Genomic DNA, 20,856 nt, shown 5'->3' on the forward strand with positions numbered 1-20,856 from the left:
AGCATGTGGATAAGTGCATTTTAAGTACATTAGAAATCTATTTCAATGTCATGAGAAAGTACTTTATAGTATACTGCAGAAGAACATACTTAAGTTGTGTTATTTTGGGACAACTTATAGTATACTTAAATACACTTGAAATATAATTAAGTAGAGCTTAATCACATTTTAAGTTGACTTTTTTGTACTAAAATCAAACTTTGTACAAGTGTACTTAATATACTAAAAATATACTTTATTTTAAGTACATTGTAAGTATACTAACCAAATAACTTTAAAATGTGTTTAATGTGTACTTTAGCATGCAGATAAGTGCATTTTAAGTACATTAGAAATCTATTTCAATGTCACAAGAAAGTACTTTATAGCATGCTGCAGAAGTATATACTTAAGTTGTGTTATTTTGGGACAACTTATAGTGCACTTAAATACACTTGAAGTATGATTAAGTAGAGCTTAAACACATTTTAAGTTTACTTTTTTGTACTAAAATCAAACTTTGTACAAGTGCACTTAATGTACTAAAGCATACTTTACTTTAAGTACATTTCAAATATATTCACAAAAATCGCTTTAAGTACATTTTAAGTGTATTGACTCTAAATGTATTTTAAGTATACTACAAGTAGATTTTACTTTAAGCACATTTCAAATATATTTATTTTAAGTACACTTTAAATATATTTCAAAAGTATATGAAAAAAACATCAATGTAATTTCTAATTACTCATTTCCATTGTACATTGTCTTGTTCACAATCATCAGCCATTCACATGAACCTTCCTTTCACCTTCACTTCAGACAACAACCACTGCCTCAACCAGGATTTGAACCCACAATTCACTGAACCACAGACCTGCACTCTAACCACTAGACCACAACTACCTGTGATACAACGGGCACAATTACGTTCTTGAAGTAATAGTCTTGAGTAGTACACTTTAAGTATACTTTTATATACTTAATAATAATACTTGGAAATCATTGGTGGTGGTATGCTTTTATCGAATTAAAGACACTTTTACATGTTTAATTTGTGCACCAAAAAGTACACTTAAAGTGCACTTAATACACTAATAACACAACTTAAGTACAGACTTCAGTATTGTGCTTAAAAGTGTAATAGGTAAGGCCTTACATGCCTTTTTAAGATCTGTTTGTGCTCTTCAATATGGTGTTTTTACCATGAAAATACATTAACAAAATGGAAGGTGGAAGGTTATTTAATGTTACAAAGCATAATGAATAAATAAGCCTAGGTTAAAATACACTAAAATGATGGTTAAAAAAAAGTACCCAGGTGAAAAAAGTGTACTTAATATACTTAATAAGTATGTATTTTTGTATTTAAAATATACTTCAAAAGTGTGTATTTAAAGAATGTTATTTTGGGACAACTTATAGTATACTTAAATACACTTGAAGTATGATTAAGTAGAGCTTTAAGACATTTTAAGCTGACTTTTTGGTACTAAAATCAATCTTTGCAGAAGTGTACTTAATATACTAAAATCATACTTAACTGTAAGTACATTTTAAATATACTTACTAATTCACTTTAAAAGATGTTTAATGTGTACTTTAACATGTGGTTAAGTGTAACTATTTGAAGTATGCTACAAATCTATTTCAAGGTCATAAGAAAGCACTTTATAGCATGCTGCAGAAGTACATACTTAAGTTGTGTTATTTTGGGACAACTTATAGTATACTTAAATACACTTGAAATATAAGTAGAGCTTTAACACATTTTAAGTTGACTTTTTGGTACTAAAATCAAACTTTGTACAAGTGTACTTAATATACTAAAATCATACTTAACTTTAAGTACGTTTCAAATATTCTTTCTAATACCAAACTTTAGCACATTACTTTTAAAATACAAATACACTTAAAATACACTTAAAATATACTACACTAATAGTATGTTTTCAAATACAATACATTTTAATACAATACACTAATAGTGTATTTTATAATACTACACTTTAACACATTACTTTTAAAATACAAATGTACTTAAAATAGACTTAAAATTTAATATACTAATAGTATATTTAACAGTACCACACTTAGTACACTTAAAATATAATACACTAATAGTATACTTTATAATGCTACACTTTAGCCCATTACTTTTAAAATACAAATGTACTTAAAATACATTTAAATACAATACACTAATAGTGTATTTCATAATACTACACTTAAGTACATGACTTTTAAAATACAAAGATACTTAAAATACACTTAAAATATAATACACTAACAGTATACTGTATAATGCTACACTTTAGCACATTACTTTTAAAATACAAATGTAATTAAAAAAAGACTTAAAATTCAATATACTAATAGTATATTTGACAATACTACACTTTAGCACATTACTTTTAAAATACAAATGTACTTACAATACATTTAAATACAATACACTAATAGTGTATTTTATAATACTACACTCAAGTATATAACTTTTAAAATACAAAGATACTTAAAATACACTTAAAGTATAATACACTAATAGTATACTTTATAATGCTACACTTTAGCACATTACTTTTAAAATACAAATATACTTGAAATACACTTAAAATATAATACACTAATAGTATGTTTTACAATACTACACTTAGCACATTACTTTTAAAATACAAATGTACTTACAATACATTTAAATACAATACACTAATAGTGTATTTTATAATACTACACTTAAGTATATAACTTTTAAAATACAAAGATACTTAAAATACACTTAAAGTATAATACACTAATAGTATACTTTATAATGCTACACTTTAGCACATTCCTTTTAAAATACAAATATACTTGAAATACACTTAAAATATAATACACTAATAGTATATTTTACAATACTACACTTAGCACATTACTTTTAAAATACAAATATACTTAAAATACATTTAAAATACAATACACTAACAGTATATTTTATAAAACTATATTTAAGTACATAACTTTAATAATACAAATGATTTTAAAATATATTTAAAATACACTAAACTATAAGTATATTTTTAAATACCATACTTAAGTACTGTACTTGATAAATAGAGTGTACTTAAAATATACTTTCAGAAAATTAAATATATTTAAAGTACACTTAAGTACACATTTTTTTGACCTGGGCTGTCTATAACAAATTCTGACTTCTTTGTTCAAAAGATTCCATCTAATATTAATGAACATGATAGGTAACAATAAAATGAGATTTAAACACTTAGTGGTTTCTTTTGCCTTAAGACATGTAAAAGTTTTTATCTTTTACCTGACATGTTTCGACGGTGTTACTTCCGTCTTCATCAGAGGGTCACTGTGATGTTGATGAGTGACGTGCTTTAAAAAACAGCTGATGTTGTTGTGGAGGTGTGACCTCCCTGTCAATAATGACAGGTTGGTCACACCTCCTGTTGTTACAGTTGTCCTCTTAGGATGGTGGTCCAGGTGTGTCATTATTGGCAGGGAGGTCACACCTCCACAACAACATCAGCTGTTTTTAAAAGCACGTCACTCATCAACATCACAGTGACCCTCTGATGAAGACGGAAGTAACACCGTCGAAACATGTCAGGTAAAAGATAAAAACTTTTACATGTCTTAAGGCAAAAGAAACCACTAAGTGTTTAAGTTAAACAGTTAGACATAATGAACTTAATTCATATAATAAAATGAGATGCTAATGTTTATGATAATATTTATATAGGGTAGGTAGGATAATATTTATAATAAAAGAAATACATACTGCAAGCAAGTTCAGGAATTTACGCACAACTTATTAATGAACCACAGCTACACTCATTATCAGTCTATAAGTTCTCACAAGAATGCGCAACCTTGCAAAGACACTATTGAAAGAATAACACAATCTTGAGATGACTGCCTGCCTAGCAAAAATAGCACAGCCGTCAGAGGAGCCTCTGTCTCTTCATGCAGTTCACAAGCTCCCCTTGTGACCACTTAAGGTAGTGTAGGTAGTATTGCTCTAGGTCTAGGGATCACATTCAATCGCAAACTTTTGCAAATAAATCCTCTGTTCCCAATGAAATTGAATTGATAAACAAAGTGGGATTTGTACACTACATTTCTGCATTTTTTTGCACACCAATATGTGAGAAAATAAAATGTAGCTTAACTTTAACAGATGCTTTTATATTTTAGTTTTGCCATTTCAGTTTGACCATAAGACAGGGCCCAGGATACATTTGTCTGAAAAGACCCCCGCTATCAATAATACATACATTGTAATGCGGACCCAATTCCATTCCCCCTTCCCCCCTGGGCTCGGGACAACTAACCCTTTTGTCCCCTGTCCGGAGGCACACGGCGGCGCACACACGTACACACCAGGGCTTGACATTAACTTTTTCGCTCGCCGGCCACAGTGGCTAGTGGTTTTCCCAAGTCAGTAGCCATTCAGGTATTCCACCAGCCACAGATTTTATTTCCTTTTTTTATCATGACGCGAGTAACAGAACTTTTTCTTGAACTTAAATACAAACAGTTGATACAAAAGGGGCAAAGTGCAGAATATACGCTATTCTGATATATCAAACCACAGAATAAGCTAGGTTCTACCTGCCAAATTGGCTAGTGGCACTGAAATTGTTACCAGCCACAACCAAGTGTTACCAGCATTTGGCCGGTTGGCAGGTGCCAGTGTCAAGCCCTGGTACACACACACCCGGCTAAGGAATGACAAACAGCAGCTTTGATTTTACAAAGATGACCAGAGATCGGGTCTCTTTTATTTGTACAGTATTTCACGGGTAAAAAAAGGAGCAGAGATAGATTTGCACAGAGGTACATGATGCTACCAGGAGGTTTTTATAGCTGACTTTGTATGTATGTCAGTGTGTTTGTCTCAGAGCGGGAAGACAGAGAAACAGAATAAGAAGAAAACATGAAGAGAGAGAGAAAGAGAGAGAGAGAGAGAGCAAGAGAAGAAAAAGAGAGAGAGAGACAGAGGATGTAGAAAGATAGTAACATGTACACGTGTGTGTGTGTGTGAGTGTGTGTGTGTGTGTGTTCCGAGTGTCCTCAAAGAGATGTGTCTTTCCTCTGCTGTAATTCACTGTACTGTATGTATCCCATCCCATCACTGCATTCGACTGTAAATGTTGCCGTTGGGAGCTGTAGAGAGGGCAACACTTCTCCTCTAGTTCAGAACTAGATAGGTACACAGGCACCAGATTATAATACAGGAGTATAAGATGGAGTCCAACTCAATAGGAAAAGCTTTGTTGCAAAAATGACGTATATCCATTTTGGAACATTCTGGGAAATTTAAATTTTTGTTTTGGGCATAAAAATGCATTTTATATGGTTTGAAATTTAAGTATGTTCTCAAAATGTTTGAATGTCAAGAACTAACACACAGATGATCGGATTTCTGAACAGTCATTTCCAATAATTTTTAGTTAAAGTTAAAAATGCATCGTTTTGCAACGAAAGGCTTCATATCCAACCATCCATCCCATCTCCTTTCGCTTGTGGTTTCATACTGCGAGTCAAGAACGCAAAAGGTTATTTTCTCATTTATGAAACACGAGATCACAGGCACCTGAAGAGGATGGGTGGTTAGATATTGAGTTAGACCCCCATGGAGTTTTTGAGGCTGAGGAGGTATTACTCATTGCTAGAGGGTAGGAGGTTTCACTTTTCTCTTTATCAAGAGAGTAAACAGCAACAAACAGAGAAACAGCTCTCTTCTAACGTCACCAGTGGAGTACATATCAGCTGAAGATGTTTTCTCCACTACCGCATTATTGATAATATTTGACTTCCTGGGTTAGGACTATGACATCATTTCCTACTTTTCGACTTGATCACTTCCTGGGTGTTAGTTACACATGTGTACAGCATGCAAGTTTCCTCAACAGCCCCACAAAGCCATTTTCCAACTTTCTTTTATATTCCCTTGGGGAGTTAAAAAAAAAATCCACCAATTTATTTCCTTACAATAATCACATAATTTAAAATGCGAGACGTTTTTGGAGTTTCGAGGGGTCGGGGGGGTTTCAACACAAGCCAAACTTTCCGTCTTTGTTTGGGGATGATACAGAGGAGTGTTGGTTATGCCTCTAGGCAACCATCAAAACAAAAAACAAACAAACAAACAAACAAAAAAACGTATACGCAAATGTCACAGGTCCCATGTGCCATTGGCTCTTTAAGACCCTCCTTATTATGAAGTTTAACGTTTATTTTCTAAATCCCGTCACCTGTCTGCTAATAGCAACACTATGGAACATTAGGTTAGAGGCTCTCGCTAACAGGCCTGAGTTAAATATTCACGCGTCAACTCCATAGGCGATGATGACTTGACTTGGCAAGAGCCGAATGGCCAAGTGTGGCTTTTGACACAGCATGTAAGGTAGAGTCATACATCCCTCTAACAACATTGCGAGGATGATTTCTAAACCTTGGAACGGTTGCATAGTGTTCCTTTAATTCCCCGTTTAGTTTGCACCTTCTACTACCATAGACCCCAACCTAATGACCCATCCGTGACCTTTCACCCCCGACCCCCATGTAGAGCTATGGTAGGTATATGCAGATCTACATGTTTAGTAGAAAAGCCGCACTCTCGGGTGCGATTCTTTTATATTATTCTTGTAGTGGGTTAGCATGACAGACAGACGTTTCAGCCTAAGCCTTCTTCAGTGTCTGACGCAGAACGCCGAAACGTCTGTCTGTCATGCTAACCAACTACTAGAATAAAATACAAGAATCACACCCGAGAGTGCGGCTTTACTACTAAATATGAACGCTGCTGTTCGCTCACGCTTTCTGAAAAAAGACTATGCAGGGGTGCATTTCTCAAAACCATAGTTGCTAACGACATTAGCTACTTTGTTGTCTGCAATGCAATTTCCCATTGGCAGCTACCCAAGTTGCAAACTGGCTAACAACTACACTTTCGAGAAACACACCCCAGGTTTGCAGCCTGCTGGCTGGGCGGACGGGCGTGTGGGCGGGTCGAGCGCCTCAGAAGAACTTGACGCCCTTGCTGTCGTCCATGGTGAAGAGCTCCGCCTTGCCGTCCGTCTGCAGCGCCTGAAGAGAACGTAGCAGCATGCCCTCCTCCAGCCCATGGAACTCTGGGAAACAGAGAACATAGACAGAGAGCCATGAGTATGCGCGCACAACGTACACACACGCACACACACACACACACACACACGTCTGCAGCGCCTGAAGAGAACGTAGCAGCATGCCCTCCTCCAGCCCATGGAACTCTGGGTAACAGAGAACATAGACATATAGCCATGAGAATGCGTATACATATAGCCATGTACATGCACACACACACACACACACACGGACGGAGAGAGCATATACTGCACATACAGCTCCAGGCCTTTTTATTAGAATACCATGAAAAAGTTGATTTATTTCCATAATTCCATCAATAATGTTAAACTGTCATGGATTGTAGATTCATGGCCCAGTTTTTTAACTATTCCAATCATTAATTTTTTTCTTTTTATATACGTTGGCCTTCCAGCTCAAAAAACCCATGAATTGGGGAATTCGCATTATTAGAATATTGTTATAAAATCACATTTTTCTTCATCAAAATTCGGGTCACATTAAATCAGTTGAAATTTGGTACTTTCTACATAACATGCAATGGTCAATACTTGGTTAGGACATTCTCTGTCTTCATAATGGCCATGATGCGTTTAACATTGAAGTCAATGGCAAAAACAGTGCATGGGAGTTATGGAAGCCCAGATATCCTTGATGCTTTGCTGTCAGCTGTTCTTGTTTGTTGACCTGGTGCCCCACACTTCACTCTTCAATATACCCTGTAGATTTCCATGCCACGTTTTGGCGCTAACTCACCAGTTTAATTCTAAATAACCAGAAATGAAACCCCATTCATTTTCAATGGGGTTTCATTTTTGGTGATTTAGAATTAAACTGGTGAGTTAACACCAAAACGTGGCATGGAAATCTACAGGGTATATTGAAGAGTGAAGTGTGGGGCACCAGGTCAACAAACAAGAACAGCTGACAGCAAAGCATCAAGGATATCTGGGCTTCCATAACTCCCATGCACTGTTATTTATAACAATATTCTAATAATGAGAATTCCCCAATTCATGGTTTTTTTAAGCTGGAACGCCAACGTATATAAAAAGAAAAAAAATAATGATTGGAATAGTTACAAAACTGGGCCATGAATCTACAATCCATGACAGTTTAACATTATTGATGGAATTATGGAAATAAATCAACTTTTTCATGGTATTCTAATAAAAAGGCCTGGAGCTGTATAGCTATGAGTATGCATGTGCACGCATGTGCAAGTCTACACACGCACGCGCGCGCACACGCGCACGCGCACGCGCACGCGCACGCGCACACGCACACGCACACGCACACGCACACGCACACGCACACGCACACGCACACACACACACACACACACACACACACACACGCAAACAGAGAACTGGAAAAGCACAGGCACAGCCACTAACAGAGACCAGTTACTCTGCAACGTGTCTAATAAATGACATATTTCTGAAAATGGCAGAATGGTGTCAAATGGTTCATTTAAAAAAAAATAGAATACGTGGATGTATGCAAAATGAGGGTTAAACGGATTCATTCCTTCACAAATACATCTCCCTTGGTGGACCAGAAAACTACCACAAGACATGCCATACCACACAACCGTTTATTAAAAGTACACAAAAGTCACAGTTTATTTCAGACCCCACAGTTAGTTGTGTGTGTCTTTAGTTGTCTGTGTATACTGTATTTAGCTTTCATCTGTTGATTCTGTTAAGCTGTTTAGATGTGATGCAGCTGTGGGGCCTACAGTATACTACAAGCTGGTTCAGGAAAAGTTAAGTTGAAGTTAAGAGGTAAATCATCTAATAGAAGAGCCTGGAGTCCTCACTTTCTTAAGAAAAGCTATTGCATTCAATTACTTTTATTATAATAATCATTATAATTTACACGTAATAAAACACAAGCAGGTAATTGGAGTGCTTCTGGGTCTTCTCCTTTTTCCTTGGTGCTCATCAGTGTAGGGGCTCTAAAGTTTAGTCCAGGAAGAGAAGTTCTGAGGCCCTCAAGGTTGCGACTTTTGTATACTTTTTATTTGGCTACAAAAAAACCCTGCAACCTTGAGTGCCTCAGAACTTCTTTACACACAATGTTTGGTGCATTAGCACAGTTTTGCCAAATGACCTCTTTGGTAGCTTTATGCCGCTTTAAAGATCTACTTTACACAGCTTTAAAGTGATACTGTCCCATTTTTGGAAATAAGCTTATTTTACACCTCCCCTTGAGTTTGAGTTGAGTTTTACCTTTCTCCTGTACTTTCAGTCGTTCTCTGACTATGGTAGTGCGAATTTTACCTCTATGCTAGCAGTTAACATTGAGTCCTATGAGACCAGCTGGCGGCTAACTGGTCTCATAGGACTCAATGTTAACTGCTAGCTTGGAGGCAAAATTTGCACTGCCGTACCCAGAGAACGGTTGAAAGTATAGGAGAACGGTAAAACCCTATTATTTAACTCTAGGGGAGGTGTAAAATAAGCTTATTTCCAAAAATGGGACAGTATCACTTTAACCCCAGTTAATCAGTGAGCCTTTGGTGAGAGAAGGGCAGTTTCCCAACACACTTTGGCTTAACCTTTCTCTCTCGCCCTCACCTAAACTCGTTCACCTCAATGTATCGAGGCAAAAACGTATTATACATGAACTCACACACGCATAACACACGTGACTTTACTGCACATGTGTGAGTGTGTATTTGTCTGTGTGTATGTTGTGAATGAATGTGTCTGAGAGAGAGTTGTAAATTCATGTATGAGTAGTGGGTTAGGTGTGTGTGTGTGTGTGTGTGTGTGTGTGTGTGTGTGTGTGTGTGTGTGTGTGTGTGTGTGTGTGTGTGTGTGTGTGTGTGTGTGTGTGTGTGTGTGTGAGTGAGTGAGTGAGTGTGAGAGTGAGAGTGAGAGTGAGAGTGAGAGTGAGAGAGTGTGTGTGTGTGTGAGAGAGAGAGAGATTAATCACAATGTCTTATTCAACATTTTTAGTTAAACTGCACATTCGAGACTGGTCAAACACAATTTCAAACTTCTGTGCTAACCCGGTTTCATAGATTTTTGACAATAAAGTACACCTGACTTGACACACACTTGTATCTTGACAGGGGATCAACAAAGTCACTGTCTACTCTTCACATAGATGCAAAAGTTGCTTCTTCTATTTTAGAACAATATCGAAGGTTGAAAGAAGGCAGAATCGAATTGCCATTAATTAACCAAGCGTCTAATTCAATTTGTGCAGTGTTGCAATGATGTGACATGACGAGGGTATTATACTGCAGTATTACTGCAAATATAAAGTTATAAGGAAACAAATAGAGAAAGGGAATGAGAGTGTGTGTGTGAGTGAGAGAGAGAGAGAGAGAGAGAGAGAGAGAGAGAGAGAGAGAGAGAGAGAGAGAGAGAGAGAGAGAGAGAGAGATTCCATCTCATACCTTCACTTTCTGTGTCATCCCCATTGGCGAGCTCGTACAACGTGAACACTGAATTGACCATGCCGTTCTTAGACACCTGAGAGAGAGAGAGAGAGAGAGAGAGAGAGAGAGAGAGAGAGAGAGAGAGAGAGAGAGAGAGAGAGAGAGAGAGAGAGAGAGAGAGAGAGAGAGAGAGAGAGAGAGAAATAAATAAATAAATAAATAAAATAAAATAAAACAACAGATCAGCATCAGTATTGAATGCAACACGGCCCCGATACACAATGAAGTCCTAACCACTGTCCCGTACTCCTGTCCTGGTCCTAATTGCTGCACTGTATTTTTTTTTAAAACATTTTCTGGGGGGATTTTGCCTTTATTAGTGACAGGACAGTTAGAGTGAGATGCCCGAGGAGAAAGAGACGGGGAGGGCATCAAACCCGGGTCGCCGGTGTAGAGGTGCAGTGCCCAGCAAATTGAGTCACGGCTGGGCCATTGCTGTGTACAGGGGCACAACTACTCATTTCTGAGGGGGTATGCAAGAACTATTTTGGTGCCCCCCCTCCAAAAAAAAAATTATTTGTTATGGGCTTGTGATTACGCCCCTTGTTAAACCCTTGTGACCCTTGAAATATGCATCTGTTTTTGAATCTAACAGTATTCTCCCTCTTTTACCCTCTCTTTTTGGCGCCCCCCTCTCTCTGGCGCCCCCCTGCACAGCATACGTTGCATACTGTAGTTGCGCCCCTGGCTGTGTAGTTTGAATTATTTTTGTCACACCACCTGGGAGGAATGCCACACGCAGACCCAGGGCCATTAGAATGTGTTAACCGCCTCCTGAAAACGGTTCCTAGAAAACGCATGTCTAGACAGATCATTTATGACACCTTGGTTTGAGGTGACATCGTTGTGTCATGAAACAGAAAAACAAATATCTGGGTAATAACCATACAAGGACACAAGCAGGGACCAATCAAACACCAGGAAACCGTGGCAGACCAACGGGGCGCGCAAGTCTCTGTCCCTTCCAGACAGCTCATGGGGCTTGGAAAGTCAACAAATTTGACTGGGCTGTAATGGACTGATCAAACCTATTTTCCAATCCACCTCGCATTCCCGGCTAGATCTCACACATATGCTACATCTCAGAATTAATGATAACCAATGGTGTGATCAGTAGAGATACACAGGATATCGGTATCGGGTAGGATCCTAAAAATCAGGATCCGGTGCATCTCTAGTGATCAGCGATGAGGTTGCCCCACTCCGCTGGCCATCTCTATGTATACCAAATTCACCCTGTAACTAAATAACTGCCTAATCACTTGTAATGTTAAAGGGACAGTTTGGTCAATTTCAACATGCAGTTGTAATGCTCACACTACCCTGGACTTGTCAGTGCCTGAGATTTCTTCTTCTTCTTCTTCAGCCGTTTCCGAGATCCTGGTCATTGTAATGGGGGCAGCTCTTTGTTTACATTTCAAAAAAACATTTTTATTTATTCCCAAAAACATCCAAAAGGTTATAAAACATCAGCAGACAACTAGCAAACAGCAGTACCTTTTGGGAAAATATTTGGAGTTGGCCTATGTTTCATTTTTTAAAAATGTAAACGAATGCTGCCCCCATTAGAATTGCTCATATCTCGGAAATGTGGCATCACCAGGTACTGACAAGTCAAGGGTAGCGTGAGCAATACAACTGCATGTTGAAATTGACCAAACTGTCCCTTTAATGTTTATAGTAATGTAAAGGACTGTAGCCACTGGTAGATCAGGTTGCCCCACTCTTCTGGTCATCTCTATGTATAGCGAGTTGCCTAAATAACTGCCTAATCATGTGTAAGGTAATAGTAATGTGAAGGACTGTACCCATTGGTAGATGAGGTTGTATTAGTGTAAAGGACTGTACCCATTGGTAGATGAGGTTGTATTAGTGTAAAGGACTGTACCCATTGGTAGATGAGGTTGTATTAGTGTAAAGGACTGTACCCATTGGTAGATGAAGTTGAATTAGTGTAAAGGACTGTACCCATTGAAAGCGAAAGTGAAAAGTGAAAGCCCATTGGGAAACTCCAACTCCCATTGTCATTGTGACACAGCACTCCACAGCACACAAGTGAACACTGCACACTGCACACAACGAAATTGCATTCATGCCTCACCCGTGCAAGGGGGCAGCCCTCAGTGGCGCCCCATGGGGAGCAGTGCGGTGGGACGGTACCATGCTCAGGGTACCTCAGTCATGGAGGAGGATGGGGGAGAGCACTGGTTGAGCACTGGCACCAACCTGGCGGGTCGGGAGTCGAACCAGCAACCTCTGGGATGCAAGTCTGACGCCCTAACCGCTCACCCATGACTGCCCATTGGTAGATGAGGTTGTATTAGTGTAAAGGACTGTACCCATTGGTAGATGAGGTTGTTGGTAACACTTTATTTTAGGGATACATCTATTAGCACTAATACATACAATATTAATGCCTGTGTAAGTAACGTGTAAGGCATGTACTAAGCAAAATATGACAGTTGTTAAGCCTGTATTCACAAATGTCTTGTTCATGCACAATAAGGGATTTATTACCAATATAACCTTAGTAAGGACCTAGTAGACCTATATTTCTATTTATTAGTAAGTAGTAAGTGGCAGAATACAACGTGTATAAGCTCACGACACACTGTGTGAACAAACCCTGAACAGTGTGAAAACAGATGCGGAAAAAGGGTCCCTATTCTAAAGTGATGCATTGGTCAGCCCAGATGGCTCAGGGCCTCCATGCTACCAAAGTCCCCCTCGTTATCTAGGGCCCCCACACCCACACCCACACCCACACCCACACTTCCTAGCCCCCCCGATCTACAAAGTGTAAAGGTATATCAAAGAATTAATCCTTTCCAGTTGTGTCATCTAGTTTTCCCTTGTCCATAACAATGTAAAGAAGGTAACAGGAGCCTTTATATAGCAAGGATTGAACGTACACTTGTCAATGGCGGTGGGTTGGTGAGATGTAATTTTTTTCATATACCACTGAGTTTTAATTGTAAAAACCCCCAAAATAAATGCAGAACATTAGAATAATAGTTTTGAAGCAAAACTAAACTATTCTTTTGTGATAATTAAGTTAATGTTTGAGAACATTAGCTTCAAGAAGTGCAGTGCATGATGGGTACGCAATCTAGGCCAACAGACAACCTACCCAGCTCTGAGCCTACGTCCTTAGCTCCTCCCCTCACTCGTGAAATTTAGTTGCTATCCAAACAATTTGCCATGTACGTAACAACAGAAATATTATCATTGCTGCATTGGCCATGCATTGCATTTCTGACTAAGGGCGTACCCATCATGCACTGCACTTCTTGGAGCTAAGTTTCTCAAACATTAGCTTGTTTATCACAAAGGAATAGCTTGGTTTCGCTTCCAAACTTATTACTCATCGTTATATTCTGCATTTATTGTAGGGTTTTTACAATTAAAACTAATTGGTGTATGAAAAAATGACATCTCACCACCCACCGTCATTGAGAAGTTTACGTCTAATCCTTGCTATATAATGCTTCCAATTACACATTTACATATAGATTAGAGTAAGTGAGATCTACATATCTAATGAAACTAATGTGTATTCAGAAATATTCTTACACTTTGCTTCCCGGGGGGGAGTAGGTAGTGTAGGTAGGTAGCCCTAGGTAGTGTGGGGGCCTTAGGTAGTGCGGATGCCCTAGGCCATCTGGGCTGAGCAATGCATCACTTTAGAATAGGGACCCTTATTCCACATCTGTTTTCACACTGTTCAGGGTTTGTTCACACAGTGTACCAGGAGCTTATACACATTGTATTCTGACCCTTACTGCTTACTCATAAATAGAAATCTAGGTCTACTAGGTCCTTACTAAGGTTATATTGGTAATAAATCCCTTATTGTGCATGAACAAGACATTTGCGAATAAATGTCTAACAACTGTCTGATTTTGCTTAGTACATGCCTTACAATTTACTTACTAAGGCATTAATATTGTATATATTACTGCTAATAGATGTATCCCTAAAATAAAGTGTTACCGGTTGTATTAGTGTAAAGGACTGTACCCATTGGTAGATGAAGTTGAATTAGTGTAAAGGACTGTACCCATTGGTAGATGAAGTTGAATTAGTGTAAAGGACTGTACCCATTGGTAGATGAGGTTGTATTAGTGTAAAGGACTGTACCCATTGGTAGATGAGGTTGCCCCACTCCTCTGGTCTTCTCCACATGATCAGGCAGCGGCTCTTACTCTTGTCCAGCCACTCAAGATTCCCTGGAAAGCAGGGAAGAGGACAGACACGCAGGATTGATATTGACCATCTTTCAAGAACATGGTTAACCCATTGATGCCTGATGTTGCGTTGTGCAACATTGGCCCTGGCGCCTGGAGCTGCATTACGCAACATTTAGGCTCATGAGGTTTGAGACAACTTTATTAAAAATCTCTATTTGTTTGAGATCAATGAACACATTCCAATGAAAGATGAGGGTCTTATGTGTTTAAATGTAACTTTTTACATAGTTTTATGTGCTTCAGAAGCGGAGATATTTAGGCTTTTAAAGGCTGAGGGCAGCTTTTCTTAACCCTCTGAGGTCCGAGTGCCCTTCAGAGGGCAATGTGTCTCCAAAAACAAATCTGTAACTCTGTGAGTTTTTGTCATTGAAACATATAAGTCGCACCATTAGAAACCTCAGACCTTCCAGATCCCAAATATATATATATGAAATGAAAATACTAGGGTGGTGCAAGCAGCCTAAAAGCCTCTGAAAAGCCTTAGACCTCAGAGGGTTAAAAAGGGCTTAGGCATTCAGCAGCCTTTTTTGCAGGTGCCTTAGGCGTCAATGGGTTAAAGGTGCACTGTGTGGCCCTGCCGTGGCCAACCGGTAGGGCACTTGTCTACCATGCGGCTGACCCAGGTTTGATTCCCGGCCCGGGTCCGACCCCTCCCCATCTCTCTCCCCATTTGCTTTCTGTCCACCTCTCACACTGTCCTGCCAAAGTGGAAAAAGACCCCAATTTTTTTTTTTTTTTTTTTAAAAGACACAGCCCCTGCTTCACATTTGCTGTTACCAGAAAGGCAATGAAAGTCGTAATGTATTACTACAGGCCCTGTGTAATGTCACAGTAGCGTAGTACAATAGTAGTGAGTTTTTTCAACAACTATTACAGCATTCCACTGGTGGAACGGTGTGCATTATGGGGCTACGCCAGAGAGAGTAGAGAGAGAGAGGTTCCATTGGCCCATTGTTTCCGGGTTCTATTATTGGGGGGGGGGAATCTCCCTTTAGGCAGACCTAAGGACTGTTCTATTCAATGCTAGGAGCATTATGACACGCCCCTTTAGGCAGACCGGAACCTGGTCATGTCAGGTACCCATAGAAACCCATCATGTTGGCATATCTCTAAATACTTAAATAATCTCTGGCTACGCCATAAACCTACGCTAACCTACAAACAGCGCAAGTTAACTCAACTCAAGGCTTAAAGGGACACTGTGTGAGATTTTTTAGTTATTTATTTCCAGAATTTGTGCTGCCCATTCACTAATGTTACCTTTTTTCATGAATACTTACCACCAGCATCAAATTCTAAGTATTCATTATGACTGGAAAAATTGCACTTTTCATACATTTCATACACTTCTCCATGGTCCGCCATTTTGAATTTCCAAAAATAGCAATTTTTAGCTGCAAAAATGACTGTACTTGGACCATACTAGAAAATATTTGTTTAATACTTAGTAAACTTTCATGTAAAGATCAAATTTGGCAATAGGCAGCCCAATTTCAATAAGCAGCATAGTTGCAGTACCTTTTTGACCATTTCCTGCAGAGTGTCCCTTTAACTACTCAACTCAATGCTTTCTCAAGTTGAGTTAACTTACAAACTTAAGGCAGCAGGGCAGCTTACATTTTTATGTTTAACTGGCTGCAATGTTTTACTGTGCATGCAGCTCGAGGCGGCTGGGTTAAATTTTGCTTATACACGGCATCAGGCTTAAATGGGTTAACCTAGTTTGCTACAGAGAAACCTTCTAGGAATAAGATTCCCTGGTAGGGGTAAGACACACGAGATAAATAGAAGCTGTACTTTTCCATTCACCCATTACATTATACTTATTTACATTTAGTATTCAGAATTAAATTAAGCTTCCGAAGAGCAACTGACCTCGCTAGATAGGAAGAGAGTTGTCTCGGCTGTAATTACACTTAGCGGACGCTTTTCATCCAAAACAACTTACAGTTGTTTTTAGTAACAGGGTATTGGTTACAGGCCCTGGAGCAGTGTGAGGTTAGGTGCCTTGCTCAAGGGCACTTCGACCATGGATAGGGAGTGAAGGGGTGGGATTCGAACTGGCAACTCTCTGATCCAAAGCCCATCTCCTTAACCACTATAGACCACGGCCGCCCCAGATGTTTAGATTGCTGTTTGTTGTAAATACGCTCAACTTCGATAAACTTCAATAACTTTTTTACTACTTTGATTATCACCGTCATTCCATCTCAACCCCATTTAACCCCTGAAAGTTGTTTTCACAGTATTTCTACTAAGAACTTTGGATTTTTTCAGTGAATGGCATTTCTAACCCGGGGGTTGTACAGGACAATTATTCACAACACAACATTATTCACAAGTAGGCCAGCTAACTTGTCTTTCCTTCAATCTTGTTTTTCTCTCTTCTCTCATCCCTAAAATTAAAGTGATATGTGATTCACATGATCAGAGAGAGAGAGAGAGAGAGAGAGAGAAAGAGAGAGAGAGAGAGAGAGAGAGAGAGAGAGAGAGAGAGAGAGAGAGAGAGAGAGAGAGAGAGAGAGAGAGAGAGAGAAACAAACCTTTTTTTCTCAGTTCTTCAAAGACAACTTGGATGGCCTCCACTGACAGCTTTCCTGGGGGGAGGAAGCTGTTAAGTTCAATAGCATCTTTAATGCCCCAGATAATTTCCCCACAATCATGGTAATCCCACGCTAACACCCATCTCCATGGGCCTGACAGACACCTCGGAAACCTACACGATGGATGCATTCCAATATGCGACCTTGCGTCCTCCACTTGTGCTTGTGGCCTCACGCTTTGCTGATGCCCCGCCTCCGTGGAAAAAAAACAATTAAGTTTCCCTGCTGTCAGCCTAGCCACAACAATATTTGGGGGACTGTTCATCATTCACCATCCAGTTTGCAAATGATAAAATTACTTTACAATTGAGCTTTTGCGAGATATTGAAATATAATGCTGTTGTTAGTAATATCATCATGACGTATTACTTCCTGATAAGAGGCCACAAGCACAAGTGGAGGACGCAAGGTCACATATTGGAATGCACACACTGGCAAAGGCATCTGAGGTGATTCCCTCCTAAGGCCATGTGAATCCCACAATACAGTATTGATTGAACAGCATCTTCTGTATTCACTCGTGACACTTTTCCATAAGACTTTCCAAATCTCCATGTTTGTGCTCGCATGTTATGCTTCTGCCATGGAAATTCAAGGGAAGCTCACAAAAGGTGTTGTGTGTAATACACTACATTCCTTTTGTTATTATTTTTTCCCCTCACTGCATACAACCTACGCACATTTCCAGGAGGAGTTACTAGTCTAAGGCTTTGTGGCCAGCACGGATCTTCACTACTACAATATTTACCACTATTATGGCATTATTTTTAAATTGCACCTTTCAAACCTCCGTTTGGGCTTGAATGGAATTCTGCCGGAAAAGAACCAAATAAGAGGTGGTGTGTGTGACCTACATTCTAGCTTGATAAATGTTATTACACACTACTACACGGGATGAGTTTCTGTCCTAAGGCTGCAGGCCATGGCCTGAATTGAACTGAACAGAACTGAACTTTACAGTATTCACTGTAGTATTGCATTACAATGCACACACTTTCAGCATTTACACTTTCCACGTTTTTTATTGTGTTGTTGTTGCCTCTGTTGCACTCTTTCATGCTGCTGATTGATGATGTTGAAGCTACTTTACACAACTCTAGTCTAGGTCAGTGTTTCCCAACCAGGGATACGTGTGCCACAAGGGGCATGCATGTGTAACGGAGGCCAACTAGCAGAGTGTGGCGTGGACCGTTAGTAAACCTCCCTCCCGAAGCCTCAATACAGTGCGCTAGCGTTGGGCTATCGGACCGGCCCTTTAGCTCAGCGGTCTGGTACTGTACCTCGAACTGCCGAACCGATCTAGGTGACCAGGTGGCAGGTTCACGTCCCCGAGTGGGACGAACAGTGCGGGAACACCTCAGTCACACGAGCACACCTCAGGGGGTACGTGGAAAAATGTGATAACAACAAATCTAGTGTAGCAAAATTGGGATAGAGGAACAGATATAGTAGAGCATGAGTGAGAGGGGTACTCATCATATGACAAAAGGGCTTAGGGAACGCAGGACAAAACAAGGTTGGGAAACACTCGTCTACGTCTGCCTGTCCAGCCTTCAAACACAAACCTACTCTTTCCATAATAGGCCTACTACCAGTGAATTGTTGTGGAATTATAGAGCGGTTGTAGCCAGGTAGTTCACGCTTTAAGGTTTTCAGCTTATTGTAGGTAGGCCTACTAGTTTACAATTTGCTTGTGTGTGCAGTGTAATTGACAACACACTGAATAGGAGCTGCACTTCTATTCACTGTAGTGTCAATACCCATCTCTCTCTCTCTCTCTCTCTCTCTCTCTCTCTCTCTCTCTCTATCAGAAGAGGCACATGTGCAAAGGTGGGGAGCGCTGCATTGCACACTAGTGCGTGTGAAAAGGATACTCTCTATCTTCTTGTTGTTGAAAAGCGGGCTCTCCTGTGCCTCGAGTACGTCCAGTGTGTACAGCTTCCGGAATCTGCAGTAGGACAGCGCGAGCGAGCACCAGGCCGCCAGCTGTTTTTGTCGCGTGTCAACATTGGGCTGTAGCCTGTCCGGCGAAAAAAGACCGACACACGCACACACACATGACTTGACATCTGACCCGACTGAGCAATATGCCAGCCAAACTGCCGCTACAAATTCCGGGAAATAAGCATAGCATTTGAGCTCATTACCCCATCAAAGACGCAATGCACGTGGCAAATAGACTTAACCCAGCGGTAAATAGCCGCTAATATGCTAGTCTGTTGGTTAGCTAAATTATGACAGATGATGAACTGTCAATAAATCAAGACGTACTGTACCAAAACAGGTATCGAGCAACAGGCCAATTCAAAGCGTAGGCTAACATACTAGCATAGAACAATACTTGACCAAGGTCCTACACTTACAATTCATGAATCTAATGGCAGCTAATAAACACATAAACATGCACTATTAAATGACAGTAAAGTACAGCTTGTTAACACTTCCCTAGCACACTCGGCTAGCTGTGGTCATTAGGAGTGATTCTGCGTCTGTTACCTAACTCAGCGACAAAAGCAAAATGTTACAATAAGTATGTGTGTCATAAACAAGAAGTTAGAGAACATAGCGCGAAAAAGCAAGCGTCACTTACGTGAAAAACGGGGGGAAATTATATTGCCAGGGCCACTCAAAACTCATTGCAAATCTGACTTCTGTGGAACATCAAATCTTCTTCTGCTGTATCATCCTGTGTAATTCATCTGAGGGAACAGGACGACTGCTGACCCCTAGCGGACAGGAGCTCAACATGCTTCCAAAAGTAATTAAAAGCTCTTTACTGACATCTGCTGGTAAACTTTCTTCCCATTTATTTACGACACTTCTGGTGTGGTGAGTTCATCTTCAGTAATTCGAGAGGAAATATTTTCATTCTGATATACTGTCAAAATTTCTCAACATGTAAATTCAAAATATTCAATCGTTCACAAATTACATTGCTCAACAAAGTGCAAAATTAAAATTTTATTTATATTTTATAAATATATTGATATTTATATTTTATTTTATATTTGTATTTTATTTTATTTATATCAAAATTTTATTCACTCAGGAGGGACAAGGTAGCCTAATCAAAAGGAATCAAAACATACACAAATGCACAACACTGGTTGTAACTTAATATTCATGGTATACAGGTATGTGCGCACACGTATTAAGCAGTTTCACATGGATTCACCACTAAAAATCTCTGTAGGCTATATGTTCTGTACTTCCAGAGACCACCCTACCTCTCTTTACTGAAACTTTACAAGAATCGGCCCACATCAAGTTCTGGGGATGCATTAATTGTATAATCTTCTACCGTAGTCTACGCAATTAGTGCAATATTCTATGGTAAAAAAATATCCAAGAGAACAGTGCAATTCTTACATAATAATGTTCCTAATTTAAAAATATCTTTCTTTAAACATTGTTGCAGTAATATTATTGCATC

At 39.3% G+C, this 20,856-nt stretch overlaps 1 protein-coding gene across 1 annotated transcript; it reads right to left on the reverse strand.

The window, feature by feature from the left end:
- Positions 1–4,715: 4,715 nt before the first annotated feature.
- On the reverse strand, positions 4,716–20,123 carry vps25 (vacuolar protein sorting 25 homolog). Its single transcript, XM_063220730.1, has 6 exons — positions 20,014–20,123; positions 19,298–19,443; positions 17,364–17,417; positions 14,711–14,799; positions 10,529–10,604; positions 4,716–7,124 (listed from the first exon to the last, which is right to left on the reverse strand). The coding sequence occupies exons 1-6, from the start codon at positions 20,058–20,060 to the stop codon at positions 7,012–7,014; spliced, it is 525 nt and encodes a 174-aa protein (XP_063076800.1). The 5' UTR covers positions 20,061–20,123; the 3' UTR covers positions 4,716–7,011.
- Between the last annotated feature and the right edge of the window lie 733 nt (positions 20,124–20,856).

This window comes from Engraulis encrasicolus, chromosome 17 (genome assembly GCF_034702125.1).
Source record: "Engraulis encrasicolus isolate BLACKSEA-1 chromosome 17, IST_EnEncr_1.0, whole genome shotgun sequence".
Lineage (NCBI taxonomy): Eukaryota > Metazoa > Chordata > Actinopteri > Clupeiformes > Engraulidae > Engraulis > Engraulis encrasicolus.

Coding starts and splice junctions, on each gene's coding strand:
- vps25 (XM_063220730.1), bottom strand. CDS start 20,060: ATGAGTTTTGAGTGGCCCTGGCAATATAATTTCCCCCCGTTTTTCAC. Junction 17,418..19,297: donor CAACAACAAGAAGATAGAGA/GTATCCTTTTCA, acceptor TCCTCCCCCCAG/GAAAGCTGTCAGTGGAGGCC. Junction 10,605..14,710: donor GCAACCTCATCTACCAATGG/GTACAGTCCTTT, acceptor TCTCTCTCTCAG/GTGTCTAAGAACGGCATGGT.